At 63.2% G+C, this 25,995-nt stretch overlaps 1 protein-coding gene across 14 annotated transcripts; it reads left to right on the forward strand.

Annotated features, from left to right (window-relative positions):
- The first annotated feature begins 570 nt into the window (after positions 1-570).
- On the forward strand, positions 571-21,481 carry IL16 (interleukin 16). Of its 14 annotated transcripts, none has more exons than XM_060179598.1 (18): positions 571-1,081; positions 4,157-4,402; positions 9,458-9,600; positions 10,127-10,234; positions 10,517-10,631; positions 10,783-10,856; positions 11,615-11,807; positions 11,997-12,114; positions 12,559-12,691; positions 13,931-14,018; positions 14,086-14,441; positions 15,148-15,289; positions 16,192-17,104; positions 17,684-17,849; positions 18,869-18,970; positions 19,102-19,357; positions 19,704-19,841; positions 21,112-21,481. In XM_060179598.1, exons 1-18 carry the CDS (start codon positions 1,042-1,044, stop codon positions 21,300-21,302), a joined length of 3,522 nt encoding a protein of 1,173 aa, XP_060035581.1. In that variant the 5' UTR covers positions 571-1,041; the 3' UTR covers positions 21,303-21,481. The 14 variants fall into 14 exon arrangements, with proteins under 14 accessions (XP_060035581.1, XP_060035586.1, XP_060035576.1 ...); XM_060179603.1 differs by having other exon boundaries at positions 1,071-1,089; XM_060179593.1 differs by lacking the exon at positions 571-1,081 and adding an exon at positions 1,564-1,629.
- The last annotated feature ends 4,514 nt before the right edge of the window (positions 21,482-25,995 follow it).

Here is a 25,995-nt window from a genome sequence, read left to right on the forward strand (position 1 = left end):
CCTGGCAGTGGGCAGTGGCAGCAGGAGGGATGGGCCTGGCAGTGGGCAGTGGCAGCAGGAGGGATGGGCCTGGCAGTGGGCAGTGGGCAGTGGGAGCAGGAGGGATGGGCCTGGCAGTGGGCAGTGGGCAGTGGGAGCAGGAGGGATGGGCCTGGCAGTGGGCAGTGGGAGCAGGAGGGATGGGCCTGGCAGTGGGCAGTGGGAGCAGGAGGGATGGGCCTGGCAGTGGGCGGTGGGCAGTGGGAGCAGGAGGGATGGGCCTGGCAGTGGGCAGTGGGCAGTGGGAGCAGGAGGGATGGGCCTGGCAGTGGGCAGTGGGAGCAGGAGGGATGGGCCTGGCAGTGGGCAGTGGGAGCAGGAGGGATGGGCCTGGCAGTGGGCGGTGGGCAGTGGGAACAGGAGGGATGGGCCTGCAGTGGGCAGTGGGAGCAGGAGGGATGGGCCTGGCAGTGGGCAGTGGCAGCAGGAGGGATGGGCCTGGCAGTGGGCAGTGGCAGCAGGAGGGATGGGCCTGGCAGTGGGCAGTGGGAGCAGGAGGGATGGGCCTGGCAGTGGGCAGTGGGCAGTGGGAGCAGGAGGGATGTCAGCACCGAGTGCAGTGCCACCCCAGGCCGGGCTTCCCTAAGGCTGGTGCAGGCTGTCCCTCCGGGAGGCGGGGCCATGGTGTGTGGAGGAGAGAGTGACTCACACGGTCAGGGCTGGCTCAGACTCCTGCCACAGTGGACACGCCCGCGGCCAGCACGAGTCCCCGGGGCCGGCTGGCCCTCTGCCTAGCTGACCTTTCTGCTGTTGGCAGCCGGCAGGCTGGCATTTGGAGTGGAGGGACGGCCGCCCTGCTCCCATCAGGAAGAGCGGCTCCAGGGCCCGTTGCCCACCTGCCCGCCTGTCCGTCCGCCCGTGTGTCCACCCCATCCTGCCACCCGCCTGCCCTCCCATCTGTCCATCCCATCCTGTCCTTCCTCCCGCCTGCCTTCTTGCCTGCCCGTCTGGCCATCCTATCCTGCCACCCACCCGTCTGTCCATCCGTCCGTCCTGCCTGTCATGAGCCTCCAGAAGTGGTCGTCCCTGCGCAGGAGCAGCGGTGAGCCTGTGGGTGCTGGTGCGGGGGGTCCTGAGCCCACCCCACGCCTCAGACCTGGTGGGCTCCTGTGTCTCTGGGGGTGGGATCCTGTCCCAGGGGTTCGCTGGTAGCTGGAGCAGCCTGGAGGCCCCGGGCCCTGCAACTGGTGGGAGGCTGTGGGGTCCCTGAGGTCTCCCTCCAGGCAGCATCCTCAATGGCAGGAGGCAGAAATGGGCTCTGGCAGCCCCCCCCACCCCTCTGCCCCCTCAGCTCACTAGCACCCTTAATCCCCCCACCCTCTCCCTCTCGGCTCCCCCCTCTACCTCCCTGGCTTTCCCCTGAGGCCCCCAGCTCCCTAGACTCCCTTAGCTCCCCCCTTGGTCCACCTTACCCACCCCTTCCACCTCTCCCGGCCCTCCTTGGCCCCCTCCCCAGCACACATGGTTTTCCTTAAGCAGAGAGGAGCTGCCCAGGGCCACACAGGCCAGCTGGAACCCCACAGCCCTGCTCAGTTATGCAGTTTCCCATGCTGAGAGCAGGAGCTGAGGGGCAGGGCTGCCTGCAGGCAGGTAGGGGAGCAGCCCCCCTGGGTCCCAGCCATGTCCTCGGCTGTGGGGAAGGTGTCCAGCCCTGAGGAGTAGATGCCAGGGCCTGGTCATTGGCTCCGTCTCCCCCTGGGTGCCTAGAGCTCCGCCTCGGGGAGCCCCCTTGTTCCTCCCAGAGCTCCACCTCAGGGAGCTCCACCTTGGGGAGTCTCTCCCCCCAGCACAGAGGAACTCTGGCCGTCCTGAACTGGCACCAGGCTTCCTGGCTTCCAGCCCCCCAGGCTCCTGACCACCTGGCTGGACGCTCAGCTTCCAGGAGCTGCTTGGTGGGTGGGTGGGCTCTGTGTGTGTTTGGAGGTCTGGGGAGCTCCGTGTGTGGGGGCCTCTGTGGTCATCCCCATGTGTGGGGGGCTGTGGTCACCTCCATGGTCACCCCACACGTGGGCAACTTTCCTTTTTGTCTGACCTCTGCTTTTAGATTTATTAGGGGTGGCCGGGGTGTGGAGGACCGAACTCAAGCCTAGGTGTGAGCGGCTGTCTGTCTGAGTGGCCCCCAAAGCAGGCACCCCAAGTCAAATTGCAGAGTTACTGGCCGGGGGGGTGGGGGGGCGACCAGCAGGGGCTCAGCCTGGAACCTGCATTGCCAGCTCTGCTGCTGGGGCTGGGGCTCCCTGCGGTGTCCTGTGCAGATGGACCTGGGCTGAGGCCCCTCTGGCCCCATGATCCTGGTGTGGGGGCTGCTCCCCACTGCGCGACGGGAAACTAAAGAGTGGAGGCAAGCTGCCCTGGGAGGCCCGGGAGGGGCGCTGGGGGTATCTGCGGCCAGGCCCCCTCAGCCAGGGCTCTGGGGCTTCCCGTCCAGATGGGGATCCGCCCTGCCTCCTGCCTCCAGCTCTCTGCTCCCCCCCGCTGGGCCCTAGGTGGGGGCAGCTCCAGCCGCCTTGGCCCCTCCTATTCAAAACTCTCTGTAGTGAAAGGGTTCTTCTGCACCCTGGCCCTTGGCCTGCGCCTTGGCCTGACCCTCACCCAGCCCCTCCTGCACCCTGGCCCACCCTGGCCCCTGGCCCCACCCCAGCCTGCACCCTGGCCCTGCCCATCCCAGGCCTGAGTCCTGCTCCCTCTCTGCTTTTCAAAAGTCTGATTCATTTTTCTGAGGAGGCGAGATCCAGCCCCGCCTCTGCTGTGGCCTCTGCAGCTGCCCAGCCTGGCTGACCCTCTGAGGGAAGGGGAGGAGCTGGATTGGCCAGGACATGGGCCCAGGCCCGAGGGTGCTAGACCTGGAGGGGAAGAGGTCTGAGCCCTGCCTTCATGCTTTCATGCCCACCCATTCTCAGGCGGGCAGTACGGCCTGGACTGCCTGAAGGGGAGACGGGCAGGTCTGGGCAGGAGTCTGCTCCCCTTGTACGTGCCTGGTGCAGTCTCCTTGTTCCTGGAGACAGTGGGTGCCCAGGCGCCTGGGCCCAGTACCCTTGTGCTCTATGGCTCATGGAGTCAGGGCTGCCTGCCCACTCCTGTCCCTCCTCCCTTGTCCCTTAGGCTCCATCCCCTGCCCTGCCCCCTCTGGCCTCTGCTCAGGCCCTTCTGGGAGCTACACTTGGAGCAGGAGGGTGCTGGCTGTGTGGATGGGGCTTTGCAGAAGAGAGGCAGGGGGCTGCCTGTGCCCCAGAACTCCACATGGGCCTCTGAGACACACACTGCTCCCTTGACCCTATAGGCTGAGGGCCAGAAACCCCCTGCCTCAGTCTCTTGTCTGGGACCAGCACCCCTGTCCCCTCTGTCCCCTCTGTCTCTTGTATCCTCTGTCCCCTCTGTCTCCTCTGTCCCCTATCCCCTCTGTCTCCTCTGTTTGCTGTCCCTTCTTCATTCTCTGTCCTCTGTCCCCTCTGTCTCCTCTGTCACCTATCCCCTCTGCATTCTCTGTCCTCTGTCCCCTCTATCTCCTCTGTCCCCTACCCCCTCTGTCTCCTCTGTTCCCTGTCCCCTATCCCCTCTGTTCCCTCTGTCTCCTATCTCCCCTGTTCCCTCTGTCCCCTCTGTCCCCTATCCCCTGTCCCCTCTGTCTCCTGTCTCCCCTGTTCCCTCTGTCCCCTCTGTTGCATCTGTCTCCTCTGTTCCCTCTGTCCCCTATCCCCTCTGTTCCCTCTGTCCCCTATCCCCTCTGTTCCCTCTGTCTCCTGTCTCCCCTGTTCCCTCTGTCCCTTCTGTTGCCTCTGTCTCCTCTTTCCCCTATCCCCTCTGTTCCCTGAACCCTCTGTCCTCTGTCCTCTCTGTCCTCTGTCTCCTCTGTCACTTTTGACCCCTGTATCCTCTGTCCTGTGCCCACTGTCCCCTGTCCTCTCTGCCTCGTGTCCCCTCTGTCTCCTCTGTCCCTTCTGTCCCCTGTCCCCTGTCCCCTCTGTCCCCTGTCCCCTCTGTCCCTTCTGTCCCCTGTCCCCTGCCCCCTCTGTCCCCTGCCCCCTCTGTCCCCTGCCCCCTCTGTCCCCTGTCCCCTGTCCTCTGTCCTCTACCCGTGAATCATGTCTTGTGGCCTCCCTGTCTCCTTTCCTTGCAGGCACACAGGAGGCAGTGGCTGGGGTTCCAAGGCCAGAGCTTCAGCCAGGCAGCTCACCCTGGACGCTGACCTTGGGGTCGCTCAGCTGCACAGGCAGGAGGCGTTCGGCCCGGCTGCGTGCCATCTCGCGGGTGCTGATGTTCTGCCGTGCCCACACTGAGGAGGCCTCGCGCCCCGAGGAGGAACCCCCCAGGGTGCAGCCGGGCCTCAGGGAGGGGGCCCGCCGCTGCTGGAGGCCGTTTTCCAGGGTAGGGTCCTTCCTCTGCACGCCTGCTGGGGAAGGTGGGGGGGACCGCAGTCAGGGCCTGGTCTCACATGGAGGGCTGACTGCTGGACCAGGGTAGGGTCCTCCCACTGCACGCCTGCTGGGGAAGGTGGGGGGGACCGCAGTCAGGGCCCGGTCTCACATGGAGGGCTGACTGCTGGACCAGGGTAGGGTCGTCCCACTGCACGCCTGCTGGGGAAGGTGGGGGGGACCGCAGTCAGGGCCCGGTCTCACATGGAGGGCTGACTGCTGGACCAGGGTAGGGTCCTTCCACTGCACGCCTGCTGGGGAAGGTGGGGGGGACCGCAGTCAGGGCCCGGTCTCACATGGAGGGCTGACTGCTGGACCACTGCCTGGGGGGCCACTGCCCTGTGACCACATGCCCCGGATTCTGAGGACCCTGGCTCCTGGGGGGGGTGCTCACCTTCCTGGGGGGCCCGCAGCTGTGCTGCTGTCCCCAGCCATAGGAGGACACGGAGGACACGGCCACAGGAGGTCAAGTGAGGCTATAGGAGGCCACGGGAGACCAAGTAAGGCCATAGGAGGCCACAGTCATGGGAGGCCACGGGAGGCCACGGGAGGCCATGGGAGGCTGTAGTCAATTGGAAGCCAGAGGAGGCCATGGCCACAGGAGGCCACATCCCGGGAGCCATGGGAGACCACGGGAGGCCATGGGAGGCTGTAGTCAATTGGAAGCCAGAGGAGGCCATGGCCACAGGAGGCCACATCCCGGGAGCCATGGGAGACCACGGGAGGCCATGGGAGACTAGTCAATTGGCAGCCACAGGAGGCCACATCACAGGAGCCACAGGAGGCCACGGGAGGCCACAATAGGCCAGAGTCCATGGGAGATCACAGAGTCCATGGGAGGCCACAGCTATGGAGGCCACATCATGGGGGCCACGGGAGGCCATGGCCATGGAAGGTAAGCCATGGGAGGCCACACTCGAGCTCAGTCACCCTCCTGCCCACCCAACCATGAGAGGTTATGGCCACACTTAGAGTACCAGCGTCTGGGGGGCCTGTATCAATTGGGGGTGAATTCAGGGGAGGAAGCGAGGGCCCCCCTGGCCAGGAGCAGGCTGCCTATGCGCCAGGACTCTGGGGTGGTCAGGGACCTTCACAGGACCTTCCAGGTCTGGGGAAAACTTCACAGGGAGGCGTGACAGCTGAGACCCACTGAGCAGGGTGCGCCCTGTGCACAGAGGATCTGTAGCCCAGGCCCCGCCTCCTGCTCTCTCGTTTCTCTCTTCCCTCCTCCCTTCTCTCTCCCCCTTTCCCCCTCTCAGCTCCTCCCTCCTCCTCTCCCCCCCTTCAATCTTCTCTGCCCTTTGTCTGTCTTCCTTTCTTTAATTTGGGGCAGTTCTCAGCTCCCTGACCTGTTCTCTTCCTTCTTAGGCCCGGCTGGCAGGAATCCAGCCGGTGACACGTTGTCCTGGTGGTTCTAGTTCAGCTTTTTGTTCCTTGGTGTCTTCCTGCCTCACCTTGATGCTCTTTCCTGTGGCATCTCCTTGCAGCTGCTCCCTCTGGGGGTGCTCACCCCTGGTCCCTGTCCCTGCATCTGGGTGCTCCCCCCAGGGGTGTCAGGGCTGGGTGCTCCCCTCAGGGGTGGCAGGGCTGGGTGCTCCCCCCAGGGGTGGCAGGGCTGGGTGCTTCCTCCAGGAGTGTCAGAGCTGGGTGCTTCCCCCAGGGGTGTCAGGGCTGGGTGCTCCCCTCAGGGGTGTCAGGGCTGGGTGCTCCCCCCAGGGGTGTCAGGGCTGGGTGCTCCCCTCAGGGGTGTCAGGGCTGGGTGTTCCCCCCAGGGGTGGCAGGGCTGGGTGCTCCCCTCAGGGGTGGCAGGGCTGGGTGCTCCCCCCAGGGGTGGCAGGGCTGGGTGCTCCCCTCAGGGGTGGCAGGGCTGGGTGCTCCCCCCAGGGGTGTCAGGGCTGGGTGCTCCCCCCAGGGGTGTCAGGGCTGGGTGCTCCCCTCAGGGGTGTCAGGGCTGGGTGCTCCCCTCAGGGGTGTCAGGGCTGGGTGCTCCCCCCAGGGGTGGCAGGGCTGGGTGCTCCCCCCAGGGGTGTCAGGGCTGGGTGCTCACCCCAGGGGTGGCAGGGCTGGGTGCTCCCCCCAGGGGTGTCAGGGCTGGGTGCTCCCCTCAGGGGTGGCAGGGCTGGGTGCTCCTCCCAGGGGTGTCAGGGCTGGGTGCTCCCCCCAGGGGTGGCAGGGCTGGGTGCTCCCCCCAGGGGTGTCAGGGCTGGGTGCTCCCCTCAGGGGTGTCAGGGCTGGATGCTCCCCTCAGGGGTGTCAGGGCTGGATGCTCCCCTCAGGGATGGCAGGGCTGGGTGCTCCCCTCAGGGGTGTCAGGGCTGGATGCTCCCCTCAGGGATGGCAGGGCTGGGTGCTCCCCTCAGGGGTGTCAGGGCTGGATGCTCCCCTCAGGGATGGTAGGGCTGGGTGCTCCCCTCAGGGGTATCAGGGCTGGATGCTCCCCTCAGGGATGGCAGGGCTGGGTGCTCCCCTCAGGGGTGTCAGGGCTGGATGCTTCCCTCAGGGATGGCAGGGCTGGGTGCTCCCCTCAGGGGTGTCAGGGCTGGGTGCTCCCCCAGGGGTGTCAGGGCTGGGTGCTCCCCTCAGGGGTGGCAGGGCTCGGTGCTCCCCTCGGGTGTAATGGCTGGGTGCTCCCCTCAGGGGTGTCAGGGCTGGATGCTCCCCTCAGGGATGGCAGGGCTGGGTGCTCCCCTCAGGGGTGTCAGGGCTGGGTGCTCCCCTCAGGGGTGTCAGGGCTGGGTGCTCCCCTCAGGGGTGTCAGGGTTGGGTGCTCCCCTCAGGGGTGGCTGGGCTGGGTGCTCCCCTCAGGGGTGGCTGGGCTGGGTGCTCCCCTCAGGGGTGTCAGGGCTGGGTGCTCCCCTCAGGGGTGTCAGGGCTGGGTGCTCCCCTCAGGGGTGTCAGGGCTGGGTGCTCCCCTCAGGGGTGTCAGGGTTGGGTGCTCCCCTCAGGGGTGGCTGGGCTGGGTGCTCCCCTCAGGGGTGGCTGGGCTGGGTGCTCCCCTCAGGGGTGGCTAGGCTGGGTGCTCCCCTTGGGTGGCAGGGCTGGGTGCTCCCCTCAGGGGTGGCAGGGCTATGAGAGCACCCTGCACCTGGCCTCCTGGGAGCAGCCTGCACGCCCCAGGCTACCACTCCCTTGCACAGCCCTGCACCCCCCTCTAGGCCTTGCTCTGTGATGTCCTGGTCTGGGCAGCTGACACTGTGAGGCCGTCTGTCCAGGCAGATGGGGAAGGCTTCCTGCTGCTGGCTGTGTCTAGCCTCAGCTGCTCCTGAGGACAGACTCACTTCAGCTCACACTGGACACGAGGACGCAGCCTATGGGGCTTCCTGTGTGGGCAGGCAGCTCACCTGGGGAGCTGGGGGTGGCCCAAGGGGGACAAGGATGGGCTGGGCTGCCCGCTGCTGTCCTGTAGAGGGCCGTGCCGCACTGCCTGCCCTCCTTTCCTTTCCCCCTCTAGTCTCCCCTCCCCATCTCCTCTAGTTTTTCCTCCCTCCTCTTCTCTCTCTAGTCTCTCCTCCCATCCCCAGCCTCCTGCTCTGTGTCCCCATGCCACGTCACAGAGACCCCTGTCATCACAGATCTGGGAATGGCAGATAGGGCACCCAGGTGGTAGCTGGGGGGAGTGATAGGTGATGGCAGGGTGAGAGAGGGAGGTCTCTTCAATCCTTTCCTCTGCTTACGAGCATGGGCTATCTGCCTTCAGTCACCCCTGTGTCCCTTGTCACCTGGATTCTGTGCTTTGTCACCAGGGTGGTGGGGCAGGGGGCAGGTTTCCCGGGGTAGCTGAGCCAGGCTACCCTATCCTCCTATCCCTCAGGCCTCCTCCGGCCAGGTGGGATCACGGTTGGTTCGTGGGGTGTTTCTGGGGGAAGCAGTCTAAGGGGTCTCCCACAGCCACCTGCCAGGTACTGGGGAAGCCCTTGCAGGCTGTTAAGAAGAGCCCCCACGGTCAGGCGTGGGAGCTGGTGGGCAGGGACTGAGCGGGCCTTCACCCAGCGGTGGGGGCACATCTCAGCATCCAGGAGGGAGTCCCTACGGTTGAGCTCGGTGGGTTCCCAGGCCAGGAGCTGGCCTGTACCCACTGGCTCCTCCCCACAGGGTCCTGCTTCATGGGCTTTGGCACAGGGTTGGGGGGGCATGGATGCCTGGACGGGTGCTCAGCTGCAGGGCACCCTCCGGGAGGGCTGTGTACACTAGTGGCTGGTAGGGGGCACTCACTCGCTCACTCACCCGGGAAAAGCCCAGGCCCGGGGCAGAGCTGCACCCAGCAGGCCTTCCATCTGGCGCCCCCGGGTCCGTACACCTGTGGCCACTGACTAGAGGCCGCGTGTGTTTGGCAGGAAACTTCTGTGGCTTTATCCCGAGAAAAGTCTCGAACAGCAGACGTTCAGAGAGGCGGCCTCCTGCTGCCTGGAGCTGGTCAGCAGAGGGCTCACAGCAGCTCCAGCAGTGAGTGTTCCCACCCCCGGCGTGCAGGGAGGGCATGCAGTGCAGGGATGCAGGGTGCAGGGGATAGATGCAGGCCCTGCTGCCAGAGTGTCTCATGGGGGTCCGGGCAGTGGGGGGCATCCTGGAGCCCAGGACCGTGCTGGGTCATCTGGCCAGTGACAGACAGACGGACAGACAGACAGACAGACAGACAGACGGACAGACAGGGCTGTGTCCCTTCTGACTTCAGACATTTGATGTTGTTGTTCCCCCTGGTCCTACTCCACCACCTCAGGAGCAGGATGGGGCAGGATGGGCCGGGCGTCCCCTGTTGCTTGCTGCCTGCTGCAGGCAGAATGCCATGGGGCAGGACTGGTCAGAACCCTGCGGGGAGCGTGGATGGGAAGGTGTGAGAAGCAGGCACTGCAGGCTCAGTGCCTCCACACACCTGGCACTCACACTGCCCACACCCACAGCTCAGTGCCAGGCTCACAGACCCTCATACACCCACTCTCACCCTCACTGCCAGGGTGGAGGTTCTGGGGAGCATCTTGTGAGCAGCACCCCTCTTCTCCCCTGTTGCCGGCCAGGCATCAGCCCCTACTGCCCAGCAGAAGTGGACCTGCTGGCTGGGGACCTGGCCTCCTCACACTGGCCTCCCTCCTCCCTGTGTGGGGGCAGGAAGGCCCTCTCGCAGCAGCTGGACCGGCCGTCAGACCAGACCGGGGTGAGAGGGGGCTGGAGTAGGGTCTCTGGCTGGTGGGTGGTCCTTCGGTGGGGTCCCCAGGGTGGGGCTACTCCCTGCATTGGTCTGCTCAGGCCTGAGTACGTCCCCTGCTGGCCAGGCTTATCCTGGCTGGGCCAGACTGAATCCTTCCCACTGGCCAGGCTGACGGTCCCTGGCGAGGCTGACCCCCACTGGCCAGGCTGACCCCCGCTGACCAGGCTGATGGTTCCTGGCCAGGCTGACCCCCGCTGACTAGGCTGACGGTCCCTGGTGAGGCTGACCCCCGCTGACCAGGCTGATGGTCCCTGGCGAGGCTGACCCCCGCTGGCCAGGCTGACCCCTGCTGACCAGGCTGATGGTCCCTGGCCAGGCTGACCCCTTCTGGCCAGGCTGATGGTCCCTGGTGAGGTTGACCCCCGCTGGCCAGGCTGACCCCTGCTGGCCAGGCTGATGGTCCCTGGTGAGGTTGACCCCCGCTGGCCAGGCTGACCCCTGCTGACCAGGTTGACAATCCCTGGCCCTGCAGGGCGGCTGGCAGCCCCGGCGGTCACTGAGCTCAGTGCAGTTGGCCTCACTACAGGGCCTGCAGGTCTCAGTTATCTCCAGCGTGGTGCTGATGAAGGGCCAGGCCAAGGTGAGTGTCCTGTGTCCATGGGGTCCAGAGGTGGGAGACGGCTCTGAAGGGGATGGTGCAAGGGTGCAGGGGCAGCCCGCCTCTGGCTCTGGGGTACCGGGGGATATGCTAGCTGCTCCTGTTTTCCTGAATGTCCGAGTAGCCGAGAGTGAGGACAGCAGAGCCACTGGGGAAACAGGCTGGGGATGGGGGCGGTCAGGTTGTGGCCTCCAGAGGGCCCCTGGTGGCTCGGGCTTGTCTCTGGCCTGGCAGTGCTCCTCCACCCTGATGCCTGCTCCCCAGGGTCTGGGCTTCAGCATTGTGGGCGGCCAGGACAGCTGCCATGGTCCCCTGGGCATCTACATCAAGACCATCTTCTCTGGGGGTGCAGCGGCTGCGGATGGGCGGCTGCAGGAAGGTGGGCAGCTCCCCCACTGGGGTCTCTGTCCTGAGGGGTGGGCTGTTCTCTGTCCCCTGTGTCCATGTCCCCTGTGACTCTGCCCGCTTCATCCATGCCCTGCAGCCTGTGGGCATTTGAACCTTGTGAGAGCTGCTGTCCCTGCACACAGGCGATGAGATCCTGGAGCTCAACGGAGAGTCCCTGTTGGGCCTGACACACCAGGATGCCCTGCACAAGTTCAGGGTGAGCCCCAGTCCCACTGCCACCCAGCCCTCCATTCGCCATCATGCTGGGCCTCCCCTGCCCCCAGACACTCATCTGAGTCATGTCCAGCCGGGCAGAGGCTGGGTCTCCCCTGGCCCCCTGGACGCTGGCCGGGCACTGAGCTTAGAGCCATGTCCGGCCGGGCAGAGGCTGGGCCTCCCCTGGCCCCCTGGATGCTGGCCGGGCACTGAGCTTAGAGCCATGTCCGGCCGGGCAGAGGCTGGGCCTCCCCTGGCCCCCTGGACGCTGGCCGGGCACTGAGCTTAGAGCCATGTCCGGCCGGGCAGAGGCTGGGTCTCCCCTGGCCCCCTGGACGCTGGCCGGGCACTGAGCTTAGAGCCATGTCCGGCCGGGCAGAGGCTGGGTCTCCCCTGGCCCCCTGGACGCTGGCCGGGCACTGAGCTTAGAGCCATATCCGGCCGGGCAGAGTCTGGGTCTCCCTTGGCCCCCTGGACGCTGGCCGGGCACTGAGCTTAGAGCCATGTCCGGCCGGGCAGAGGCTGGGTCTCCCCTGGCCCCCTGGACACTGGCCGGGCACTGAGCTTAGAGCCATGTCCGGCCGGGCAGAGGCTGGGCCTCCCCTGGCCCCCTGGGTGCTGGTTGGCTCTGAGCTCAGATCCCATTGTTGTGGTCACTTCCCCACAGTGTGTTTTTGCTTTACTACAGGAGGGTGACCATGTCCAGAACCTGGCCGCCCCTCCCACCCTGACCCCTGGCTCCCTCTTCCCTTCCTCCAGCAGGCCAAGAAGGGGCCCCTTACCCTCACGGTGTGCACCCGCCTGCCTGCCACACCCTGGGGGGGTGTCCCTGCGTGTTTCCCACTCTGCCGCTCCCTGAGCGCCGGTGAGGACAGCTCCCTGGCCATGGGGCCCCCATGCAGCCCTGTAGGACACACCTGCAGGGCCCTGCTGGAGGTGTGGCTGCACAAAGGTACCACCATCCCCCATTGCAGGGCTGCAGGCAGGGGGACCCAGCACATGGATGCAGTTCAGCACTGCACACATGTGCACCTGTTTCCGGGGCCGGGCGGGAAGGTGTCCCTGGGGGATCCTGGGGGCCGGGCAGTGGGCAGTGGGAGGTAGGCAGCAGGCAGCGAGTGCAGCCTGGTCTTGCCTGCAGAGCCTGGCGTGGGCCTGGGCCTCGGGCTGTGCCACGTCCCCCACCTAGGCTGCCTGTCGGGCATCTTTGTGCACATGCTGGCACCCGGATCTGTGGCGCACCTGGATGGCCGGCTGCGGTATGTCCACCTCTGGCCTGAGCGTGTCCTGGGGGCAGCGCTGGCGGCCTGGTGGGGGGCATGGTCAGCTCAAGGCCCCCAGGTGTGTGGGCATTGTGACCCCCGGGTCCTCCTGGATGTGGCCACTCTGCAGTGTTCCCCTAGTCCTGCTGGTCAGAGCGTCCTCTGGCATCACCAAGGCAAAGCTGGGGTGGGCAGGCAGGTGGCTGAGGCAGGGGTGAGTCTCAGGGACTGTGGGCAGGTGGGAGCAGCAGGTCTGTGGTGGGTAGCGGGTGACCTCAGCTGGGTGCTGGGTGCTGGGGTGGGTGGGTAGCAGGTACTAGGTGTTGAGTGGCAGGTGCTGGGTGCTGGGGTGCTGGGTGGTGGGTGGCAGATGCTGGGTGCTGCCTGAGTGCGGGTGTGGGTGCCGGCCCAGCCGCCCTTACTTTGCCTCCTTGTGCCCAGGTGTGGGGATGAGCTGCTGGAGGTAGGTGCCCGCCCTGTGTCCGGACTGTCCCTCACAGAGACTCACGCCCTGCTGAGCCGCTGCAGCCCCGGGCCCGTGCCCCTCACTGTGGGCCGGCACCTGCACCCTCAGGTGAGGCCAGAACCCCTGGTCGTGCCCCCGCGTTCCTGGTGGCCAGGTGTTTTTGCCTTGGCCGTGGTGGCTGTGGGCATCCAAGGTGCTGGCTTCCTGGCCAGGGGTCTGCCCTGCTTTCACCTGGACCCGTGGCCAGCACTGTGGGGTAGCCAGGGCTCTGCCTGGGTGACTCTGCCAGCTGCAGGCCTACATACTCGTTCCCATGCTCTGGGAACCCCACACCCATCTGAGGAGCAAGCCTCCTTGGTCCTGGGCTGCTCCCTGGGTGCCCTGGTGAGGGTGCTCCCTGGGTGCCCTGGTGGGGTGCTCCCCGGGTGCCCTGGTGGGGTGCTCCCCGGGTGCCCTGGTGGGGTGCTCCCCAGGTGCCCTGGTGAGGCTGCTCCCTGGGTGCCCTGGTGAGGGTGCTCCCTGGGTGTCTTGGTGAGGGTGCTCCCTGAGTGTCCTGGTGAGGGTGCTCCCTGGGTGTCCTGGTGAGGGTGCTCCCTGGGTGCCCTGGTGAGGGTGCTCCCTGGGTGCCCTGGTGAGGGTGCTCCCTGGGTGTCTTGGTGAGGGTGCTCCCTGAGTGTCCTGGTGAGGGTGCTCCCTGGGTGTCCTGGTGAGGGTGCTCCCTGGGTACCCTGGTGAGGGTGCTCCCTGGGTGCCCTGGTGAGGGTGCTCCCCGGGTGCCCTGGTGAGGATGCTCCCCGGGTTTCCTGGTGAGGGTGCTCCCCGGGTGCCCTGGTGAGGGTGCTCCCCGGGTGCCCTGGTGAGGGTGCTCCCTGGGTGCCCTGGTGAGGGTGCTCCCCGGTGCGCCTGGTGGGGGTGCTCCCCGGGTGCCCTGGTGAGGGTGCTCCCCGGGTGTCCTGGTGGGGTGCTCCCCGGGTGCCCTGGTGGGTTGCTCCCTGGGTGCCCTGGTGGGGTGCTCCCCGGGTGTCCTGGTGAGGGTGCTCCCCGGGTGCCCTGGTGAGGGTGCTCCCCGGGTGCCCTGGTGGGGTGCTCCCCGGGTGTCCTGGTGGGGTGCTCCCCGGTGCGCCTGGTGAGGGTGCTCCCTGGGTGTCCTGGTGAGGGTGCTCCCTGGGTACCCTGGTGAGGGTGCTTCCTGGGTGTCCTGGTGAGGGTGCTCCCTGGGTGTCCTGGTGGGGTGCTCCCTGGTGCGCCTGATGAGGGTGCTCCTCGGGTGTCCTGGTGGGGTGCTCCCCGGTGCGCCTGGTGTGCTCCCTGGTGCACCTGGTGGCTGCTCTGAGCACTGTCTCCTAGGTGTGGGGGCAGCAGCTGCAGGCAGCCCTGGCTCGGGCCCTGGAGAGTGCGAGGCTGAGGAAGGAGCAGCCACAGTGGAGTCTGGAAGGTGGGTGGGCTCCCTGCCTCCCACGGGCGAGTGTTCCTGTGGGTGTTCGGCACCTCCAGCATCCCAGTGTCCCTGTGTCCCACAGCGGGCAGGCGTCTGGAGAGCAGCTGGCATGGGCGGCCCTCGCCTGGGCAGGACACCTTGGGCCCCCACGTGGCCCGAGTGGGCAGTGAGGACGGCCGCGTGGCGGGGAGTCCGGGTGGTGGTGGGCGGCTGCCCCTGGATCCACAGGGCAGCTCCCAGGCACTGGAACCTGGGCCGCCCCTGGGAGATCCCCCGCTGGGGCCCAAGAAGTCCCTGGAGACCCTGGGGTGGAAGCCCAGCACGCCCAAACCCAGGCCCCCACCCTGCAAGCACTTTAAAAGTCACAGTGACCCTCAGAAGATTCCAGAAAGCAGCATGGTGCAGCACACATGCAGCCAGGTGAGAGAGCAGGCACCTGGGAGGTGAGGGGACGGGGACAGGGACATGGTGACATGAAGGAGGGGCATGGGATGGGGACATGGGAGAACATGGACATGCCTCCCCAGCAGGAGCCCTGTGGGTGTGCCTAGGCTGCAGGGGGGCTTGGGGGACTGGTGAGGGGAGCTGGGGGCTGTTGTGGGACTGGAGGAGACCAGAGTGGGTCGGGGGTGTTTGGGGGTGGGGTGAGCTGATTTGCAGGAGGTCCTGGCTGCCTGGGTGCCGGTGTGAGGGTCTCAGGGGCCTGAGGAGCCTGCCTTCTCGGATTCTCTTTAGCTCAGGGGCCTGGGTCAGAGGCAGATGCCCTGGGGTGACAGGTGGGCTGTGACCTATCCTGGGAGGCCCTGCACTCTCTGGAGTGCTGCCCAGGCTGGACATGCTGTCCCGGGCTGCTGACCCCGTCTGGGCGCCAAAGCCCCTGCTGCCTGCAGAAGGGGAAGTGAAAAGAGAGGGGCAACAGGAAGTGGAGGCAGCACCCCGCCTTCTGCTTCTAGACTGTTCTGTCCAGAACGGCCCTGTCTCTGGGCTCTGCTGGGTGGTTGGAGGCAGGGGGCCTTCCGGGAGTCAGGGGCCCTGGGTGCTGTGCCTGGGGACAGAGGCGTGGTGGGGCCACAGGTGTGAGCTCAGTGGGGTTTTGACACTGTCTGACTTCCTGTTTACACCACAGGAAGCCGGGGAGCCGCTGCCACCAGGGCAGGAAGCTGGGGCCCAGACAGCCCCCCACAAGGCCTGTCGCCCAGAACCCACAGGCCTGACCCTACCGAGCCTGTGTCTGGGGGGCCCTCCTGGGGGCCAAGGTGCAAGGCCAGGTAGGCACCCCGTCTGCGTCTGTGGGAGGAGCCCAGGGAGCTGAGGGGGCCTTTGCGAGGCTCGGCTCGGTGGGACCTGGCCTTGGCTGTGTGCCCAGGGACCCCGGGTGTTGGCTGGGTCAGGCCCATCTTGGTCCTGGGCAGCAGAGCATGGGTGGGTGGGTTCACCCCCCCCCCCCCCCCCCCGCAGGGCCCAGGCTGCAGCAGGTAGACAGTGAGCCGGGATGGGAGGGGACCAGGCTGGGGCAGGAGGGAGGGGGCAGCACTGTAGCAGAGCCTGTGGACAGCAGAGTCCTGCACAGCGGCCCCCTCAGTGCCCACAGCAGCTTCCTGGGGACAGAGAAGCGACACAGAAGACAGATAGGAAGGCAGGGGGAGAGGGACAGACAGGAAAGGAGGGAGTGGGGTGCGGGGGGAGACCCCACAGGGCTCCCACAGGTGGTAACAGCTCATTGTCGCTCAGCCTGGGCTCCTGAGAGGCAGGGTCCTCCGCTGGCCTGCAGCTGCCCGGGGTCTGCTGGCTATGGGGCAGGGTGGCCCTCGGACCCTCACTCCATGCAGGAGGGAGTCAGGGTCCCCTGCTACCTCTGGAGCCCCAGTGCAGCTGGCAGAATTGAGTAGCTGGTTCATCTGCATTCCTTTCCAGACCCTCTGGGTCACCTGAGCCCAGAACCCTCCTCCCACTGGGGTCACCTACACCTAGGACCCTTTCGCTTTGGATCACCTGAGCCCACAAACCACCTCTCTCTGGGTCACTTTTCCCCCCAACCCAGGGCCCCTGCTCCTGCCCTCCAGCCCCAGGGCTAGCTCTGCCCCAGGGCCCTCTCCAGCAAACTTGGGTCCTTGATTGGGAGGAAGAGGAGCTGGCAGTCTTGTCCAGCTGGGTGTCTCTGTCTCCCCAGAGGCTCCCCCGGCCCCCTCGAGGCGCCTACAGCTCAGGAGGCAGGCCCGGCTGGACCTGGGCCTGGACACGGTGGCCGAGGACCCCTGGGTGAGGATCTCTGACTGCATCAAGAGCCTCTTCAGCCCCGGCACGAGTCAGCCCCCTGGGTACCGGCCGCCGGAGCTCAGTGCTGGCCCGGGCATGGACGTGGTGCCGGACACAGTGACGGGGTCCCCCCGAGCCCGGCAGCAGGTGGGCGGCACCGTGAAGAGGGGCCCTCCCGTGGCCCCCAAGCCAGCCTGGTTTCGCCAGAGCTTGAAGGCCCTGCGGAGCCACGGCCTGGATGGTGCCACCCCAGTACCTACACTGAGCTCCCTGGGGTCCCCCAGGACCACCGCCTCCCTGAAGCAGAGAATCTGCAACTTTGAGACCTTGGGGTGTCCCCAAGCACCCCACAGAGGCATCTGGAGACTCAGCCCCAATCTCCCCAGCCCCGTGGGGGATGGGGATGGGGACGGGGCCCCATCCCCCAGGGGAACAGACCGGGGACAGGATCTTGGGGTGCAAGAGGCCCCCCTCACCGCCGGACCTTTGGCAGTGGCGCCCCCCCATGCATCTGGGCCGCAACCCCCCCTGGCCCCTGACCCCCAGCCCACCCTGCTGAGCCCACAGGCGGGGGGCCGCCCGGGCAAGCCGGTCGGGCAGCGGGCTCGGAGCTTCCCGCTGAGCCGCAGCGGGTCCTGGGAGCCCCCGGCAGGGGGCCAGCCCCCCAGCAGCCTGTATGCCCTCAGCAGCAGGCTGTCCTCGGCAATGCTCAGGTCCCTGCTGTGCCTGTCCAGCCCCCCCAGCCCTGGCCTGGGGCCCCCACTCACCTGCCTGGGTCCCCGCCGGCCCCCAGAGTCCCTGAGCCCTGACTCAGGCTTCTCCCTCAGGTGAGTGTCTGCACCCTCAGCTGTTTCCTCCTGCCTGGGCACGGGGCCCACCTTTCCAAATGTGTGTATGTGTCTGTGTGTCTGTGTGTGTCATTCTGTGTCTGTGTATGTGATTGTGTGTCTGTGCCTGTCTATATGTGTCTGTCTATGTGCCTGTGCCGGTGTCTCTGTGTGTGCTTTTCTCTGGGTACCTGTGTGCTTATGTGTGTCTCTGTCTGTGTGTGTCTGTGTGTGTGCAGAAGGGGGTAGGCTTGGCCAAGGTCCCAGAAGCAGAGCCTTGAGTTGCTCCCCGGCTGGGCAGCTCCTAGATGGACAGAGCTGTGGACACTGTGCTGTAGCTCCTGGGCAGAGGGGCTTTCTGGGATGGTGTGTCCACTCACTGAAGTGGTTCCTCACACAGTACACAGTGTGTCTGTAGCAAGTACAATGGGGGCAGCTGGGGAAGCGGCCTACTGTGGGGGCAGGAGGTGGGTGTGCTGCTCAGAACGGGTGGGTGTTGCAGGCCTGGCCCCGCGCCCTGCGCTTGCAGCCCACACCCTGGAGAGAGGCACCCATCTCAGCTCTGTCCCCCCACAACAGCCTCTCAGAGCTGAGGGAGATCTCGGGGGGCTGCCCAGAGCCCCAGGCCAAGGACCGCACTCCCCGTTCCCCCTCACCCGTCCAGTCTGTTGTCTCCCTTCTGAGTCCTGAGGAGCTGGAGAAACTGATTGAGGAGGTGAAGGTGCTGGATGGAGCCACACTGAAGGTCAGTGTCCAGGGGGACACCTGGGCAGGCAGTGGGGCAAGCTGTGACCCCTGGGGGGGCAGCCAGGGTCAGTCACAGGCACATGGGCTGAGGACCACCTGGGAGCTTGGACCAGGGGCAGAGCCAGGATCAGGGGGCAGTTGGGTGGACACAACCACTGTCCTGGAGCTGGTGTGGGTGGACACAGCTCCATAGTATGGAGCAAGTCTGTGTGGATGGACAGCCCTGGCCTGGATTTGGGTGGACACAGCCCTGGCCTGGAGCTTGTTGGGCGGACACAGCCCTGGCCTGGAGCTTGTTGGGTGGACACAGCCCTGGCCTGGAGCTTGATGGGCGGACACTGCCCTGGCCTGGAGCTTGTTGGGTGGACACAGCCCTGGCCTGGAGCTTGTTGGGTGGACACAGCCCTGGCCTGGAGCTTGTTGGGTGGACACAGCCCTGGCCAGGAGCTTGTTGGGTGGACACAGCCCTGGCCTGGAGCTTGTTGGGTGGACACAGCCCTGGCCTGGAGCTTGTTGGGTGGACACAGCCCTGACCTGGAGCTTGTTGGGTGGACACAGCCCTGGCCTGGAGTTTGGGTGGACACAGCCCTGACCTGGAGCTTGTTGGGTGGACACAGCCCTGACCTGGAGCTTGTTGGGTGGACACAGCCCTGACCTGGAGCTTGTTGGGTGGACACAGCCCTGACCTGGAGCTTGTTGGGTGGACACAGCCCTGACCTGGAGCTTGTTGGGTGGACACAGCCCTGACCTGGAGCTTGTTGGGTGGACACAGCCCTGACCTGGAGCTTGTTGGGTGGACACAGCCCTGACCTGGAGCTTGTTGGGTGGACACAGCCCTGGCCTGGAGCTTGTTGGGTGGACACAGCCCTGGTCTGGAGCTTGTTGGGTGGACACAGACCTCTGGGCTGGAGCTTATCTGGGTGGACACAGCCTGGAGCTTGTTGGGTGGACACAACCGGCCTCAGTGTGGCTGAGTATCCAGCAGAGAGAGAGCCTTGTTGGTGTCCATCTCTGTAGCAGCTGGACTGCGTCCATGTCACAGTGCTGCACAAGGAGGAGGGGGCCGGCCTGGGCTTCAGCCTGGCGGGGGGAGCAGACCTGGAGAACAAAGTGGTCACAGTGAGTGTCCCCAGGGAGGATCCTGGTCTTGAGGGGCTTGTGCCGGGGGTGGAGGTGTGGTGCCGGGGGCCAGCAGGCCTCTGCAGGTGCAGAGGGAGGGATGCCGGATGCTGGCTCGGCTCTGCCTGCAGGTGCACAGGCTGTTCCCTGAGGGGCTGGCCGCCCAGGAGGGCACGGTTCAGAAGGGCAGCGAGGTACTGTCCATCAACGGCAAGTCCCTCAAGGGCGCCACGCACGGTGAGGCCCTGGCCATCCTGCGGCAAGCGCGGGGCCCCCGGCAGGCTGTCATCGTCACCAGGACGCCCCTGTGCGCCACACCTGGCCTCGGCACCTCCACCGACTCTGTCCCCTCAGCCTATGTGGCAGCTGAGGAAGCCCTGCGGTCTGGTAAGTCCCTGCACCCGGCCAGGATGCAGCTGTGAGGCGGGGGGGGGGGGGGGGGGGCGACTCAGGGATGGGGGCCAGGCTGTGCGTGCGTGCGTGTGAGTGTGTGTGTGTGTGCGTGTGCGTGTGCGTGTGCGTGTGTGTATGAGACTGTGATGTGTGTGTCAGTGAGTGTGTGTGTGAGTGTGTGACTGAGTGTGAGATTGTGTGTGTGTGAGTATAGGCAAGAGACCAGCTCAGGTGACTCAGGTGCCTGCAGAGCCCAGGTCCCCACAGAGCCTAGGTGCCCACAGAGCCCAGGTCCCTGCAGAGCCCAAGTGCCAGGTGTGCTAGTTGTCTGTCCTCACAGCTGTCTTTCCTGCAGAGGAGGCCCTGCTGTGCTCAGTGACCCTGGAGAAGACCTCTGCTGGCCTGGGCTTCAGCCTGGAGGGAGGGAAGGGCTCTCTGCTTGGTGACAAGCCTCTCACCATCAACAGGATCTTCAAAGGTGGGCGATACCTCCCTCTCCCTTCCCTCTACCGAGCCCCCACGGCCTGTCCCCACGGCCAGATGTTGACAGGGCAGGGGACTGCATGACCCCGGAGCTCAGAGGCCCCATCCCCGTCCTAGTGGGCTTGTTTCCAGGTGGTGGGCAGATTTGAGGCCATTTTTGTTTTTCATTTACTATTTATTTATTTATTTCAGTGCTTGAGGAGACACCATTGCTGGGAGGTGGCTCTGTGGTTAGACCCCCAGGCTCACGTTGGAAGCCTGACACTGCATGTGCTCTGGTTTCTGTTAGTTTCTTATAAGAGTAAATGAATGTATCTTTTTAAACATTTTAAAACATTTATTTATTTATTTCTTCACATTTGTTGTCCTTGTTGCTTTATTGTTGTAGTTATTATTGCTGTCATTGTTGTTGGGTAGGACAGAGAGAAATGGAGAGAGGAGGGGAAGACAGAGGAGGAGAGAAAGACAGACACCTGCAGACCTGCTTCACCGCCTGTGAGGCGATTCCTCTGCAGGTGGGGAGCCGGGGGCTTGAACCAGGATCCTTCCACCGATCCTTGCGCTTAAGCTGCCGCGTTACCACCCAACTCCCAAATATATCTTTTTATAAGCTTTCCCCCACAGGTGGGGACTGGGGACTCCAACCCAGGTCCTTTTACACTGTAATATGTGTGCTCTCAAGCAGGTGCGCCACCACCTGGCCCCTAAATACATCTTATTTTTACAAAGTGGGGAATCCATCCAGAGCCTCCCCAGTAAACAGCCTGTCCCAGCTCAGAGAACACAGGCTCCCTGGCGTTTGCTGTCTGCAGGGGGTGCCGCCAGCCCTGGGGGGACACGGGCCTCCTGAGGAGGCCCCATGACCCCCAGCAGTCACACAGGAAGTTGTCCAGGCCCTGGCTGCCTCTCCAGCCCCATGCAGAGTGGGGCACAGTGGGGGACAGAGGAGGGGTCTGGGTAGACGCTGACCTGGGGTGAGGGCAGATGCATGGCTGTCGAACACCTAGACCTCAGAACACCAGGGAGGAGGAGCCAGAGGCTGGAGTGGTCACTCTGTGGTGCCCCGGTGTCCTGGGCAGCAAGGCTGGGCAGCTGTGCCCAGTAGCTGGCCTGCATCACAAACACAGCTCTGGCTCTGGCAACCTCACTGACCTTGTCTAGAGCCCGGGGGCCCTGGGGTGGGTCCTTGGCCAGGCACCTGGCTCCCTGGGCTGTGAGGGGTGGGGTGACTGTCCCCATCAGCACCCGGCCCTCCTCTCCCCCAGCAGCGACCCTGGGACCGGTGGATGGCGTGCAGCCGGGGGACGAGATCGTGCAGCTGGCAGGCATGGCCATGCGGGGCCTCACGCGCTTCGAGGCTTGGAGCGCCATCAAGGGCCTGCCCGACGGGCCCGTCACCCTCATCCTCAGGCGGCCCCTGGGATCCCCGGCGGCCGGAGAGGGGCCCCCATGCTGACCCTGGCCGTCGGCTCACTGTGCTGGGGTTACTGCTGGCCATGCCGGGAGGGCGGGGGCAGCAGGGTGGACCTTCCAGGTCCCCTCAGGGGTGTGCTGCAGGGAGGGCAGAGTGGGGCCACCCCTGACTGTGGGGGCTGGGGACACCTGCTGCCTGAATAAAGAGGCCTCCCTCCTGCACACGGCTCCCTGGGTGCTTCTTCCTGTCATCCTCACCTGCCGAGGGCGGGCAGCCAGGCAGGGGGCAGCTGGCCTCTGAGTGGCCAGGCGTGAGACATGTCTCCACAGATTCCGGGCCACCCGCCTTGGTCTTGACCTGGCTGGGCATGAAGGACACAACTGAGGACACCAGAACCCACATAGGGACCCCAGAGTCCTCATAGGGGATGCATGAGTTCACTGCCCACCACAGAACTCCCACCCTGCTGCTTCACATGGAGACACCTGTGTGACAGGCACCCGTGTGGGGAGACACCTGTGTGAGGGGCACCTGTGTGGGGAGATACCAGTATGGGGAGACACCTGTGTGAGGGGCACCTGTGTGAGGAGACACCCGTGTGGGGAGACACCTGTGTGGGGAGATACCCGTATGGGGAGACACCTGTGTGAGGAGACACCCGTGTGGGGAGACACCTGTGTGGGGAGATACCAGTACGGGGAGACACCCGTGTGGGGAGACATCTGTATGGGGGGACACCCGTGTGGGGAGACACCCGTGTGGGGAGACACCTGTGTGAGGGGCACCTGTGTGGGGAGACACCTGTGTGGAGAGACATCTGTGTGGGGAGACATCTGTGTGGGGAGACACCCGTGTGGGGAGACACCTGTGTGGGGAGACACCTGTGTGAGGAGACACCCGTGTGGGGAGATACCAGTATGGGGAGACACCCGTGTGGGGAGACACCTGTGTGGGGAGACATCTGTATAGGGGGACACCCGTGTGGGGAGACATCTGTGTGGGGAGACATCTGTGTGAGGAGACACCCGTGTGGGGAGATACCAGTATGGGGAGACACCCGTGTGGGGAGACACCTGTGTGGGGAGACATCTGTATAGGGGGACACCCGTGTGGGGAGACACCTGTGTGAGGGGCACCTGTGTGGGGAGACACCTGTGTGGAGAGACATCTGTGTGGGGAGACATCTGTGTGGGGAGACACCCGTGTGGGGAGACACCCGTGTGGGGAGACACCTGTGTGGGGAGACACCTGTGTGGGGAGACACCCGTGTGAGGGGCACCCATGTGGGGGACACCCATGTGGGGAGACACCTGTGTGGAGAGGCACCTGTGTGTGGGAGATACCTGCCTGGCTTCCTGAGACACTAGACATGAGAACAGCAGCTGGAGGCTAGGACACAGGTGAGCCCTGTGGTGCTGAGATGTGTCGTCTCTGTTACCCGCCCGTGAAGCCAGGCCCGGCAATAACAACAGAGGCGGGACACACGCTTCTGTGTGGCACTGCGTCGTCACCACGTGAGGACAGCCCTTTCAGGTGAGGCAGAGATGAGAGGGAGGGTGGGCAATCAGCAGGGCAGCAGAGCTCCCCTGCGCCCTGGAGGGCTAGACCATGGGTACCATGGCAGAGCCCCCGTGCCCTAGTGGGGGCAGGCCTGACCCTGGGTGCCATTCCTGGGGGGTCAGGCCTGATGGGGGCTGTGCAGGGTGGGCAGGGCCCTCCCAGGTGACCTGGCTGGCCCTCAGCTCACACTGTACTTGGGGGGTCAGGCACGCCAGCTGTCTCCATCTCCCTATTAACATGCTGCTCGTAAATTCTTGGCTATTTTTGTTCTCTCTCTCTTCTATTTGTCATTATTGGACAGGACAGAGAGAAATTGAAAGGGAAGGGGAGATAGAAAGGGACAGAGAAAGACAGACACCTGCAGACCTGCTTCACCATTCGTGATGCATCCCCTTTGCATAGGTGGGGGCTATTTTTATTCTCAAAGTCTTCCTGTTTCTCTTCAGGCATTGCTGACAGCCTGCTGTGCTGTAGTTTGATGCCAACCGGACTTCCCTGGGCAGATGGGTGACCCCACAATGTGTCCTGGAGCCTGACTTCCCCAGAGCCCCGCCCCACTAGGGAAAGAGAGACAGACTGGGAGTATGGATCCACCTGTAAACACCCATGTTCAGCTGGGAAGCAGTTACAGAAGCCAGACCTTCCACCTTCTGCACCCCACAGTGACCCTGGGTCCATGCTCCCAGAGGGATAGAGAATGGGAAAGCTATCAGGGGAGGGGATGGGATACGGAGTTCTGGTGGTGGGAATTGTGTGGAGTTGTACCCCTCTTATCCTATGGTTTAGTCGGTGTTTCCTTTTTATAAAAAAATTTAAAGAAATATAGAAAAGTGGTGATAGCATTCTGTTTTAATTTAAAAATATTATTTATATATTGGATAGAGACAACCAGGAATTGAGAGGGAAGGAAGAGGAAGAGATGGAGAGAGACAGAGAGTCACCTGAAAACTTGCTTTACCTCTCATGAAGCTTGTCCCCTTGCAGATGGGGTATGGAGTCATGAGCCCAGGTCCCTGTGCATGGGAGTCTGTGCAGTTAGCCAGGTGCAGCCACCTGGCCCCAGAATTCGTATTCAGTTAGAGCTGGAGATTCACAGTGAAAGAAACCACAGCAGCCAGGGCTTCTCCAGTACGGTGGGGACCTGGCCAAACCTGGATCACACACAGGACAAAGCAGCACACTGCCCACCTTGGGTGTCAGCATGCTTGCTCCTGGCTGCAGGAATGAGCCTGATAGATCTCGGGCCTGAGCGTATTTGCTACCGGGTGCGTCTTAGTGCATTGATCTCTTGTGAAGTTGTTAGACCTTAAAGTGGCCTTGGAATTTGCTTTATGTTGTCTTCACATCACGCGGTTACCAATATGTTTCTTGTTCACAAAGAATTTCTTTCAGTACATTACTTGATTTATATATATTGAAGACTTCTTTTTCTTTGTGGAGGAAAGACACTTCCTTTTGATGCATAAGCCCATCAGTATGGTTTTAATGTTATACTTTGTGGGATTAACACAGAAGGGATATAGAGTCATTGTCTTAAATTGCTTCATGATGCATTGCATGTGATTTTATTGGATCGGAATTGGCAGAAGGGGTTTACATTTTCAGTATTTCATTTTGTCTTGAGGCTGCTATGTGCATGTGTGTGTCAGTGTTTCTAAGCCATGTCCTCACACACTCCATGATGTATGCTATACCGTGTGAGCCATCTTCTGACCTGTGGCTTGAAAAGAAAATGCTATGCATGGTGGTCTATGTGCTGCTCACTGCTCTTGGCCACACTGAAGTGTCGGCATATAAATAAGAGGGGTTTGTTGGGTGGGGTAGAGAGTGTGTCTATCTGTCTGTCTGTCTTTCTGTCTCTCTCTCTCTGTATGTGTGAGAGAGAAACAGAATCACTCTAGCACATATGATAGAGTGCATCAAACTTGGCACATTATGGATTTCATCTGAATGTCCAGGCCATTATAGCTCTCCTTGGGCCTCTGGTCACTTTTATTCTTTTAAGATGTAAAGACACTGAGGGGGAGATGGCTTTCCTCCAGAGGCTTGCACTAGGCCCTAGCATCTCCCATGGGTGCCAGAGCTGGAAGCCTGGTGCTGCGAGTGGCCATGGTGATACTCGCTGGCATGAGCTCTTTCTCAGGGCTTTTTCCCTCAGTCTTATAGGAGCTGCACAGAGCCTATGATTTGGAGATGCTACTATTTTTGACAATTCTTTTCTTGGTGAGAATTTTCTCTCCAGCTCTTTAGTATTAATATCACAGAATGTGATATAGAAACAAGTGTAGTCTTATGATGAAATAGTACATTATCAATCAGTGGACTGGTTACATTTGCAAAATGTTGATGTCTGGACGAGATATTTTTTAGCTAGAGGATGACGGTAGTCATGGGGCCTGACCTGCCCTTCCAAGCCGAGGGTGTGAGGACATCATGTTATTCCTTTAACACTCTGAAAACTGTCTTACAAAAGTGACCATCACATAACATCTCTCTCTCTCTCTCTCTCTCTCTCTCTCTCTCTCTCTCTTTTTCTCCCTTTCTGCCTCTGGATCAATCAAAACACTCTTATAAAGAGAGAGGTAGAGATGGTACAGGTACCTGCACAGGAGGGGCTGAGGATGGAACAGGTAGATGAAGTCAACCAGCCTGGATCTCTTGGCTGCAGCATCACTGAAACTATTTCAGATTTCTACAGATGAGGGTAGTTTAGGAGAGTGGGGACTACTCTAAATGTTATACTTCCTCAAAAAAAATAAATAACAATGCAGTCCTGAATAAGTATGCAGGGCACAGAGAATCCATGTTCTGTGCTCTAGCTCTGATCAATCCAAGACCAATCTCTCTCTCTCTCTCTCCTTTTCTATTTGTTTTTCTTTACTTCTAGCGGGATATTCCTGGAGGTCAGTACTTGCATGAACTCAGTCTTCCAGTGTTGAAATTTTCTCTTCTTTGCTTTTTTATTATTCATTATTATGCCTACTGGGTATTTCTGAGGGCGGGGGGGTTTGAGACATTTTCCCCTACAGACATGAGTGCCCAGGTGCTGCTGCTCAGGCCCCTTGCACTGGCCACCCCTTCTTCAAGGCCCTGAGGCTGGCATTCAGCTTCAAGCCAGCATTCCTGTCTTTGCTGCACAGTGTCCTTATTGTTAGAAGCAGTAACTTTAGAATTG

The sequence above is a fragment of the Erinaceus europaeus genome, chromosome 20 (genome assembly GCF_950295315.1).
Source record: "Erinaceus europaeus chromosome 20, mEriEur2.1, whole genome shotgun sequence".
Lineage (NCBI taxonomy): Eukaryota > Metazoa > Chordata > Mammalia > Eulipotyphla > Erinaceidae > Erinaceus > Erinaceus europaeus.

Coding starts and splice junctions, on each gene's coding strand:
- IL16 (XM_060179593.1), top strand. CDS start 1,575: ATGCAGTTTCCCATGCTGAGAGCAGGAGCTGAGGGGCAGGGCTGCCTG. Junction 11,808..11,996: donor GGAGGTGTGGCTGCACAAAG/GTACCACCATCC, acceptor TCTTGCCTGCAG/AGCCTGGCGTGGGCCTGGGC. Junction 12,115..12,558: donor CACCTGGATGGCCGGCTGCG/GTATGTCCACCT, acceptor CCTTGTGCCCAG/GTGTGGGGATGAGCTGCTGG.